Genomic DNA, 12,179 nt, shown 5'->3' with positions numbered 1-12,179 from the left:
ATCTTCATCTCATGAGCTAAAGAGGTTGAAGAATTCTGGTTTTTTCATCATCAAACCAGATTTTTGATGGGTTTTAAACTTGAACACATGTACACTAAGTGTTCATTTACAATGTTTATGTGTGTTACCCTTGAGGCCCTTGTTTGTAAGAGGCATAGGCAAGCCATAAGCCGTATGCTCTCGTTTCCCAAGCCCAAGGCACTTCATTCCGCTGCATATTCTGATTTTTCAACACATAAGATGAGTTGTAAGGATGAGCATAGAATCCCTAAGTGCTCTACCTTATTGGTTGTCATGATTTTAAGCATTTTTTGGCATTACTTTTGTAAGAGGCATTGGCAACATTATGAGCCATGTCCTCTCCTTCTTGAGCCAAAGATGATAATCCTTATTTGTTTGAGTATTTACCTCAACCAATTACTCATTAAGCTTGTAACTTCGAACCCTAAAGGGTATCATTTAACTAACATGCATAAAAGCTATTGTAATTGTGGAGTAGACACTGCCCTTGACCAATGCATAAGGCAAGTGGTAAGACCCTCCCTTTCCCTTCCCCATTTAAATCTACCTCACTACCCATGGAGGAGATATGGTATTCAAGAAAGCATAAAACATGTTGGAAGACCATCTAAAAGCAAACCACTTAAGCAATGGTGGCAGCCTGCTTATGATCATTGTGTGAGAATGGTCAAGGTGGAAAGCATATGGTGGAATCAATGGCATGTATGTCTCAACCATGTCATCTACAAGAAGCCAAGCAAACACATAGAGTGGGGTGCACCGTCATCGAGGTGTACATCTTCATCGACAACAAATTAAAGACTTAGATGGCATCATGGTAATAGCCTCTAAGGCTCTAGGAATACTTTTGTAAATCCTAGATTACCACACCTATATTCCAAGCCTTGTACGCCTAATGTTATAAAGGCATCTTATGTCCAATACCTCCTATTCCATCCTTCCATAGTTGGTATTGAGGGGAGGTATTAAGAGACTAAGGTTGAGTAGAAGGGTGAGAGAAGGGTGTGAGTGTGAATGGACTTGAGGTCCACTTGTTCACCTATTTAAAGGTGAGGCCATGAGGCATTTTGCATGAGAGCAAGGCCTAGTTGTATGTATAAGCAACTTAATAAGCAAGATATTATTCTTGTATTTTGTGAGTCTCTCCTCTCCACACACTTGATCTAGCATGAGCACCACGTTTCTCATCAAACCACCTAGCACTGGTTTATTCCCACATTAATCGCTATTAATATTTAACAAGCACAACCGCCTAAGTCAATCGTGAACTTATCTCTGAAACCTGTCATGAATGATGAAATTTCATCTATATAAGCCCTATTTGACCCCAAACAGTACTACTAATGTCCCTTGAAAGGCCTCCTAGGGCCTGTATGCTGGCAATCAGCACCTCGAATAAGACCATCACCCCATATCATGTCTAATGGAAACTAGAGTGCTTCTATGGACACTACAAAAGTCGAGATCAAGGCACCAAGTCAAAAGCCTTTATGAAATCTACAAGAGTAATATGCATGTTACTTCCCTGCCCTTGCCTCCTCTATAATGGCTTGGAAAGTAAAGATAGATATAGAGAAGAATGATTTATTCTGAAGCCTGCCTCGCCTTGGGCTCTTTGTCCTTGTCTATTTGCCAAAAAAAAATCTCAGCCTCCAATACTGCCCCATAAACCTTGGCCATTGTGTGGCCTATTGAGATGGTCCTATAGTTGTTTGTGTGTGCGCGCGCGCACGCGCGCGCGCATGTGTGTGTGTGTGTGTGTGTGAGAGAGAGAGAGAGAGAGAGAGAGAGAGAGAGAGTATACCTTTTAAGACCACTATACCACACCAAGGAAATTCTCCTTCTTCAGCGACTCTTCTTGGCTTCGCTTCAACTCATCACAGTAATGTCGGTGGGGAGCTGTCTTAGGCTATGATCAAGATCAGTCTTCTCTGTATCCAAGTCTTCATATCTTTGGAGAGTCAGTTCCTAGCCCTGGCCCCTCACATATGGCTTCTTGGATATTTTGGCCATGAATTTTAAGCTCGGCCAGCTCTTCATCTTTCTTTTCGGTGCTCTCCTTATGTTCTGCAATCTCATCTTTCTTGTGTTTTAACCGCTCATGGAGGTGAGTATAATCACCATCCTTGTGATTTAAAGCTTCTCCTAGGACTTGTATCACTTCATCATTCTAGCATGAACATTTCAAGCAAAAAGGGGCAGTGACTTCTGCAGTTGCCACCTTCACCCATGGTCAGCAGAAATACACTTTCCTTCCTCAAAAACATGAATACGGTTTGCATCTTTGACAAGAATTCTTCGCTACTCTATCTTGGATATAACTGCCATAGCCAAATGGCAGTCATCACACACCCGGAGATTTTGGACATGATGTATGGGTACTCCCTTGGGTGTATTAATTAGGGCACATGCAATAGCCAGGTTCTCAAAGTGCCTGCATAGCACATCCTTCTTAGCATCATCAGAGATGCCATGTGACACACAGTGCAAACTTGGTATATACCCTTTTTCTCTTGTTTTGAGGGAAAGATCTACTATCTTTGCGTTAATGCTTTTTCTTTTTTCATCGCCATGCAAAGATGAATGCACAATTTCGTCGGTTTCAATCCAACAATGTCCTGCCTGTTTCCATGCTTGTTTTTCGACTTTCATTGTCTCAAACCTGTTCGCCTCCGCATAGATCTTGGACATTAAGACATAAGCTGCAGCATGCCTTTCATCCAAATGTACTGCATGTTCAAAGGCCTGTCTTCCAAGCTCCACATTTCCCCACTTTATACAAGCAGCCAAAATAGTGCGCCACATCGCAAGATCAGGACAGAATGGCAACTTCGTGATCATTGCTACTGCCTTGTCTAATTGGCCTGCACGGCCAAGGAGGTCTACCATGCAAGTGTGGTGCTCAAGAGTTGGAACAATGCCATAGTCTTTGCTCATGGCCTCAAAGTACCTTTGGCCCTTATAAAACAGGCCTGTGCGACTGCATGCATTGAGGACAATAACAAAGGTGACTGGGCCTGGCTTTACACCTTCTCCTAGCATTCTGTCAAAAATATGGAAAACAATTTCACTTTCTCCAAGCTGAGAATATCCTGCTAATAATGCATTCCATGAGACTACATCTCTAACTGGAAGCTTGTCAAACACTTGCTGTGCTTTTGCAAGCGAGCCAAATTTGACATACATATTGACCAAGGTGTTGCCAACAACAAGGTCTCTTTCCAACAACCCCTTTCTTTCAATGTCAGCATGTATTTCTTGCCCCTTGTCTATGGCTCCGATGCTGCTACAAGCTTTCAAGCTATAAACAAACGTGAAAGCATCTGGATAGAAACCATCGAGTTGCATCTGTTCAAAACACGTGAGTGCTTCCTCACCACGCCCATGTTCAGCATATGCTGCAATTAGTGCAGTCCATGAGACAACATCTCGAACGGGAAGCTTGTCAAACACTTCCTGTGCTTTGGCAACTGCACCACATTTAGCATACATATCAACCAAGGAGCTACCAACAGACAGATCTCTTTCCAGTAACCCCCGTCTTTCAATCTCAGCATGTATTTCACAGCCCTTGTCTATGGCTCCAATGCTGCCACAAGCTTTCAAGCTGCAAACAAACGTGATAGCATTTGGGAAGACACCATCGAGTTGCATCTGTTCAAAACACTTGAGTGCCTCCTCACCATTCCCATGTTCAGCATATCCTGCAAGTAGTGCATTCCACGAGACAATGTCTCGAACTGGAAGCTTGTCAAACACTTCCTGTGCTTTGGCAACCAAGCCACATTTAGCATACATGTCAACCAAGGTGTTGCCAACAAAAAGGTCACTTTCCAAAAACCTGTTTCTTTCAAGCGCAGCATGTAGTTCTTCACCCTTGTCTGTGGCTCCTATGCTGCCACAAGCTTTCAAGCTGCTAACAAATGTGACAGCACTCGGGGAGACACCCTCAAGTTGCATTTGTTCAAAACACTTGAGTGCTTCCTCACCATGCCCATGTTCAGTATATCCTGTAATCAGCGCATTCCATGAGACTACGTCTCGAACAGGAAGTTTGTCAAACACTTGCTGTGCTTTGGCAAGTAAGCCACATTTGGCATACATATCGACCAAGGTGCTACCAACAAAAAGGTCTCTTTCCAGAAACCCATTTCTTTCAATCTCAGCATGTATTGCTCGGCCTTTATCTGTGGCTCCAATACTGCCACAAGCTTTCAAGCTGCACACAAACGTGACAGCATCTGGAGAGAAACCATCAAGTTGCATCTGTTCAAAACACTTAAGTGCTTCCTCAGCATACCCATGTTCAGCATATCCTGCAATTAGTGCAGTCCACGAGACAATGCCTCGAACTGGGAGCTTGTCAAACACTTCTTGTGCTTTAACAAGAAAGCCACATTTAGCATACATATCGACCAAGGCACTTCCAACAAAAAGGTTGTTTTTCAGCAACCCCTTTCTTTCAACCTCTGCATGTATTTCACAGCCCTTGTCTGCAGCTCTCATGCTGCCACAAGCTTTCAAGCTACAAATACACGTAACAGCATCAGGGGAGACACCATTGACTTGCATCTGTTTAAAGCACCTGTATGCTTCTTCCCCATGCCCATGTTTGGCATATCCTGCAATGAGTGCATTCCACGAGACTACATTTCGAACTGGAAGGTTGTCAAACACGCGCTGTGCTTTGACAAGCAAGCCACATTTGGCATACATATCAACCAAGGTGTTTCCAACAACAAGGTCTCTTTCCAATAATCCCTTTCTGGCAATCTCAGCATGTATTTCTCGACCTTTGTCTGTGGCTCCTACGCTGCCACAAGCTTTCAAGCTGCAAATAAAAGTGACAGCATCTGGAGAGACACCCTCGAGTTGCATCCGTTCAAAACATTTGAGTGCTTTCTTCCCATGCCCATGTTCAGCATATCCTGCAATAAGTGCATTCCACGAAACTATGTCTCGAACTGGAAGATTGTCGAACACTTCTTGTGCTTTGGCAAGGGAGCCACATTTGGCATACATATCGATCAAGGTATTGCCAACAAAAACGTTCCTTTCCAGCAACCCCTTTCTTTCAATCTCAGCATGTATTTTTCGACCCTTGTCTGTGGCTCCAATGTTGCCACAAGCTTTTAAACTGCAAACAAACGTGACAACAGTTGGAGAGACACCCTCAACTTGCATCTGTTCGAAACACTTAAGTGCTTCCTCACCATGCCCATGTTTGGCATATCCTGTGATTAGTGCATTCCATGAGACTACATCTCGAACTGGAAGATAGTCAAACACTTGTTGTGCTTTGGCAAGCGAGCCGCATTTGGCATACATATCAACCAAGGAACTGCCAACAAAGAGGTCTCTTTCCAGCAACCCCATTCTGGCAACCTTAGCATGTATTTCAAGTCCTCTTTCTAGATCTTTCAGCTTGGCACAAGCCTTCAGTAAAGCCACAAAAGTATGCCCACTGGGATGTACAGAAGTGTCCTCTTGCATTTTCTGGTAAAGGGTGAGGGCATGATGTGGCTTCCCATATTTGATATAACCTGTCATGAGCCAGTTCCAGGACCGCTCATTCGGATACACCAACCTGTCAAAAACCTGTCGGGCATCATGCATGCTTCCAACTTCCACCAACATTGAGACGAGGTAGTTCCCCAGTGATCTATGAGCTTCCAAGCCACTTTTGCGCATGTAGGCATACAAGCGCATCGCATGGTCACAGTCTCTCTGTTTCCTGCACTGGTGCAATATGTGAGCAATGTCCTCAATGGAAGGCTGGGGCAATAGGCCTTCTTCCAAGAAGCTAAGCATCCTTCTAAGCCCTAAACCGCCAGTGTTGTTCTTGTTATCATTCTTCTTCTTCTTCATTTCTTCTTCTGCTACTGCTGCTTTGTGCATTCCCTCAACGGCACAAGGCTCTTCTGTTTCCTCGAGACTAAGCCTGTCTTCTTTAACCCAACTTGGATTGCAGCCGTCCATCCATGGAGACTGCTTGGTGAGTTTATGCTTGAAATCTGGGTCCATTGGGTTTGTCTGTAACACGCACACACGACAGAGACTCCCTCGTGGGCGAGCCAATCAAGAGAGCACCATCGCTTACTTAAAGCAAGAAAGGAAAGGCGACCACTTACTTTGCTCTTTCGGTTGTCGCACCACACGGAGGGATCCTTCGAGTACTCTTTCCACAAGCGTTCGGCCCGTTCTCGTGATGTCTGCATTTCATCTATAAGACTACTGGGACATGTGGGGGGGTAGAGCATGAAGTAGCGTGGTGGTTACATGGAGATGATGATCCATGGAAAAAAGAAATGTTTACTGCATCATGGACAATAAACATAAACATTTATGTAGGCTAAGTTAATTATCAGCCTAAAAAAGAGGTGGTTAACCAATCAATGCCATGGAGAATAAACACAAACAGAGCTAATTATTAGCCTAAACAACCTTGGAGTACACACAAGCAAATAGTAAATAGGATGAGCGAATCATCCATTAAAACAACCATAATTATCCTACTTGGTGCTCAGTTAATAGGATCGACGAATTATCCATTAAAACGACCATAATTATCCGACTTGGTGCTTGGAATAATGACCTTCATTAATGTAGTAAATTGGACAATCCAAATCTAGACCATTAAAACAACCATAATTATCCTACTTGGTGCTTGGAATAATGACCATCATTAATGTAGTAAATTGGATAATCCAAGTCTAGACCTCATAGCAAAGTTGTTTATTGAATACATCCAAAAGGAGAGAGTATTGTAGTCACTGATGTTAAGGTGGGGCAAATTTGTTTGGCTAGCAAGGTTCTAATATGCAAAAAGAAATGTTTACTGCATCATGGACAATAAACATAAACATTTATGTAGGCTAAGTTAATTATCAGCCTAAAAAAGAGGTGGTTAACCAATCAATGCCATGGAGAATAAACACAAACAGAGCTAATTATTAGCCTAAACAACCTTGGAGTACACACAAGCAAATAGTAAATAGGATGAGCGAATCATCCATTAAAACAACCATAATTATCCTACTTGGTGCTCAGTTAATAGGATCGACGAATTATCCATTAAAACGACCATAATTATCCGACTTGGTGCTTGGAATAATGACCTTCATTAATGTAGTAAATTGGACAATCCAAATCTAGACCATTAAAACAACCATAATTATCCTACTTGGTGCTTGGAATAATGACCATCATTAATGTAGTAAATTGGATAATCCAAGTCTAGACCTCATAGCAAAGTTGTTTATTGAATACATCCAAAAGGAGAGAGTATTGTAGTCACTGATGTTAAGGTGGGGCAAATTTGTTTGGCTAGCAAGGTTCTAATATTAGACTAGCTCCTTTATGCTTTGTTGTTCTCGAAATATGTAGTTTATCATTGTTTGGAATCATGTAGATATATCTTTAAAGCCTTATTGTTTTAATTTGAGAGGTCATGTGAAATTTTGAGCAAGAATCTTCTTTTCAAAATTAAAAACTAATATGGAAAGTAAGTCATAGAGTAGTGAAAATGTTTTAAATGTGTTTACTTCCTTGGCAAAATTATTGGTCACCCTATCACAAAAGAATTACTCTCCTCTAAGGACTCCCTTCGTGTTCGTGGTGGTAGGCCTAGTGCTATGATTGCCCAGCTGCCTAAAGAATCAAGGTGTTTGTTATGTGTTCTCTCAAACTATAAAAGTGGGTGAGGGCTAGACTCCCTTCATGTTGATGGCCTAGTGTTATGATTTCCCAGTTGCCTAAAGAATCAAGGTGTATGTTATGTGTTCTCAAACTATGAAAGTGGGTGAGGTCTTGGCTTACTACTAAGTGGATGTCATGAAACTCTCAATTGAACGCTTTTTGAAAGTTTGGATCCTAATTCCAAGGTAGAGATATTATATTCCACACCCTAATCAAGCAATATCATCCACCAGCACTTTATCATCATGCACATGATAAAACAAGTGCCACTACATAATTGTCACAATACCCATCCAACACTCTTTATAAATAACCCAACTCTTGCTACTCAAGATACTATGTAATAACATTGTTGTGAGGTTGGTTGCACTAAAGCAAGGGACTTAGTCAAGAGAAGGTGATGGAGTCACCTTCCTACATGTAGCTGTTTAACACCCTTAGTCAAACAACTACTCCACGATTTTATTCATAAGCATATCACACATGTTCAATACTATAAGTGCATCGAAGCTAACAACCATATCAAAGTGATCAAAGTTTCTTCACATTTGCAACTCTTGGTGGACATGCATAAAATTGATCATACATTGAGAAGAATACTTGTTTTTTCCAAAACAATTAAGCTGAAACGTAGAAGTATACTTGTTTTTCCAAAACAATTAAGCTTAAACAATTAAGTTGAAACGTAGAAGTAGAGAGAATAGCAAATGTTTAGATGATTATTAGATTTGAAATGGTTCTTTATTACAAAAGAACTATATCTTTACACACAAGTAGCTAGGTGGCAAAAGAAAAGACTGCCATCAATAGTCAGCAAAGTTGTGGTTGTGGGAGGTTGTGACTCAGTCACTAGAGCATATCTCTTTATAGTAGACTAATGAATGCCGAAGTTTAGAGAGTAGAAGCACACCTTGCCAATTAGGATTTATGCTAGCATCAATTGGGAGGATTCCTTATCTCATACCCTCTACAAACATGTTGTGGGTTGTGACTGAGTCACCAAGGGCATACCTCTTTATAGTAGACTGATGAATGCCCAAGTGTAGAGTCTAAAAGCACCTTACCAATTTGGATTTGTTCTAGCATCAATTGTGAGTGTCATACTCTCTACAAACATGATCATTAGATCTAGGTGCTCCTTCTTGAGGTTGTGAATGAACCCCATTGCTCCTCCTCTATAGAGAAGGCATACTTACTTGTACTAATGTAGACACCTACAACCTATAATTAAGACATTTTGTATTGTACGCTGGTGAAAGTTATTGTTGATGCACAAACTCATTCATTTTTTTATTTTGGCCATTGTTGCCTCTTTGGTCTTAAGATCCTTCATGCCCATGTTGGTGGGCCACATGTAGCTAGATTAGTAACATTCATATCACCCAACCCAAAGAAACCAACCACTCCATTAGGATGTACCTTATTCACACCCTTGACAGCTATTGGGAATGCCTAATTGGTGGCTTCAACCAAATGCAACAATGCTAAGCTACCTTCTTGGGATGTGTGTCCCTTTTTTCACTTGAGGGTACTTCTTGCTAATTTATCGTACGAACACCTAGTGTGGCTCCCCTTCTTCTTGTGATATCGCCTCCCTCAGAGAGACTAGCGAGCCACTAAGGGAGACCCCCTCTGCCCCCCGTCTTTTTACCTTTGTTCTTTGGTACTTGGACCTTGCACAAGAATTCTTCTTGTAGCTTGCTCCTCTTTTGAGGATCGTAGTTTGGCAAAAGCCCTTTTTAACTAATAGAAGGAACTATTCTTGGGGATAAAAAAGAATGTGTGTACCCTGCAGTGACATCTTGTTCCCAAATTGCCACTTTGTTTGCCTTTTTGGCATCATTTAAGAGCATCTTTAGGGTGGGTCTCATGGAGGTGCCACAACCTTGTTTTGTTGACAAAACTAGTGAGCTAACTAAGCTTCATTTGGATTATAGTCAGTTGTTGACACTGTAGATCGATGAGTTAATATAGCTAAAATGTTGGTAGGTTAATCTAAAATGATGATAGTTAAAATCTTGGCATGCCTAAACAACCTTCATGTGCAGGCTTAAAAGCACCAAAGACAAAGAAACTAATCATACAATAGACAATCTCATTATATTGTAAGTACATCATGCCTTCATAGCTCAAGAGATAAAATGAAGAAACTAATCACACACAATAGACAATCTCATTGCTTTACAAGTACATCTTACCTTCATAGCTCAAGAGTGCTCATATGTGCCACATAAATTTAATACCTCACTTGCCACACAAGTGGTCAAATTGTGTCTAACTCATCTTATCTCTATCTACATGTTGACTACATTAACTCCAAGACTTATCCATCCACCTCACACCTTTTGACCATATCTCTACATTCTTCTACATCTTTTCCCTTATACAATTCACTCTTACAAATGAACCTTTGCACATAAGAACCAAAGGTAAACACTCCCCCTCAAAGACACAATGCTTGTCACTATTATTTTTTAGCATAGTGTGCATTATGGTGACACATCAATAGAGTGTGCATCACCACACCTCATCAAAATGCTCTAAGGTATTCTCTAGCCATCCCTTTTCTTGCTTCTAATGGTCTAAATACATGGTTATTAGTAATAATTTGCGAGTTCCTTCTTGTTATCATCTAGATGATCCATTTAGTTATCTCCCTTTATTGCTTAGTTGTCTAAGGACATGGTTATTATTTAGTAATAATTACGACATGGTCATTTAGTTTTCTATCTCTATTGCTTAGTTGTCTAAGGACATGGTTATTTTAGTAATAATTACGACAAGGTACATGCTCCTCCTAAAAGATATAATGCTTATCACTATTATTTTTCAATAGATTTTGCATTAGGGTGACATCTCAATAGAGTGTGCATCACCACACTTCATCAACATGCCCTAATGTATTCCCTAGCCCACTCCTTTTCTTGCTTCTAGTGGTCTAAAGACATGGTTATTAGTAATAATTACGAGTTCCTTCTTGTTATCATCTAAATGATCCATATTAGTTCTCTCCCTTTCTTACTTAGTTGTCTAAAGACATGGTTATTAGTAATAATTATGAGTTCCTTCTTGTTACCATCTAAGTGATCCATCTTAGCCTTCCATTCAAGAAATCCCTATACTGACCTTTGTGACTGAACTACTTGCTTATGGTGGTCAGAGAGTGCATTATTCCATTACTTGGCTAGTTCTTTCATTTCTATTTTTTTCTTTACCACCTATATTTAATTTAGCAAGCTTGACCTCTCTTCGTCAAGTCCTCACAACTTCCTATTATTGGAGCTTTCATTTCTCACGATATGGCATGGCTCATTGTTGTCAAGCCTCTCTTAGAGCACCATGTTTCTTTGAGATTAGGTGTTCTTTCAAGACTGTCGAAGAGTTTACTCCTCCTCATGATTCAACTTCATTTTTAATCTCCAAGCCTTAAGTATTGTGATCTTATGAGCATTTTTGAAATGTGCAATGTAAAATAAAACTTAGGTTATTTGGTTAAGTGTGTTAACACACCTTAGAGGTGCAAGATATTATCTTGTGAGTTGTGGGAAAGATAAGAATGCCACATGAGATATTGTGTGAATGGTGAGATCCACATAAAAGAATGTGGAAAAGGGATCATCACATGGCATGATAATGTGTAAAGGAGATTGGGCTAGATGATATCTATATTAAAAGCCTTTCATTGTATGGTTCATAACATATTGCAAATATAAGGTGTTGAGTGTGCTTACCTTATCTACCTCTCATTAGTGTGCTATCTATATTAAAGGTATCATAGGCACCACTAAAGCAAACCTGAAAGCAACCACCTTTGGAAGTTTCACAAGCCAATAGGCTTTGTATACTCAACAAAAGGCTAGCTTATGGTAGCAACCACCTTTGGAAGTTTCACAAGCCACTAGGCTTTGTATACTTAACAAAGGCTAGCTTATGGTAGCAACCACCTTTGGAAGTTTTACAAGCCAATAGGCTTTGTATACTCAACAAAGGCTAGCTTATGGTAGCAATGCAATATAAACTCTTGGAGGGAGTGCAATGTGGAGACTATTGATACATGTGGCTAAAGAGAAATGAGAGCAACAAGAAGAAAGACATAGGAGCCCACGATAGCTCCTTATTAGGGAGGTGACCTCGAGTGTAGAGCAGTGAGAAGTAGTAAGAAAGAGATAGGAGTTCATAAGAAGAGCACAGTTCATAGACAGAGGAAGGCATGTGCAGACCCAACGTAAGCCTCTTCACCGACGGCGGCGACTACTACTATGGGAACCATTATTGTTGGGGCCATTATAGCTCAAGCACCAGACAAGAAGAACATGAACCACAGCTTCACAAACTTGGCATAAGGCAACTTGTGGCACCATCACCAGTAGTATCGCCACGTAGATGCCTCCACATAAATGCAACGCAAGATTACAACAAAAATCGATAGCACAAAGAATAAAGAGATAAGGTCAAAAACA

General features: G+C 40.8%; 1 protein-coding gene across 1 annotated transcript; it reads right to left on the bottom strand.

Annotated features, from left to right (window-relative positions):
• Positions 1-1,591: 1,591 nt before the first annotated feature.
• LOC147606822 (pentatricopeptide repeat-containing protein At3g03580-like) lies at positions 1,592-6,308 on the bottom strand. Its single transcript, XM_086790918.1, has 2 exons — positions 6,153-6,308; positions 1,592-6,054 (listed from the first exon to the last, which is right to left on the bottom strand). Exons 1-2 carry the CDS (start codon positions 6,279-6,281, stop codon positions 2,323-2,325), a joined length of 3,861 nt encoding a protein of 1,286 aa, XP_086647044.1. The 5' UTR covers positions 6,282-6,308; the 3' UTR covers positions 1,592-2,322.
• Positions 6,309-12,179: the final 5,871 nt, after the last annotated feature.

Source organism: Cibotium barometz, chromosome 56 (genome assembly GCF_041138505.1).
Source record: "Cibotium barometz isolate CiBa-2024 chromosome 56, ASM4113850v1, whole genome shotgun sequence".
In the NCBI taxonomy this organism is placed as follows: domain Eukaryota; kingdom Viridiplantae; phylum Streptophyta; class Polypodiopsida; order Cyatheales; family Cibotiaceae; genus Cibotium; species Cibotium barometz.
The sequence above is the reverse complement of the archived record's forward strand: the minus strand, read 5'-3'. Positions and strand labels throughout refer to the sequence as shown.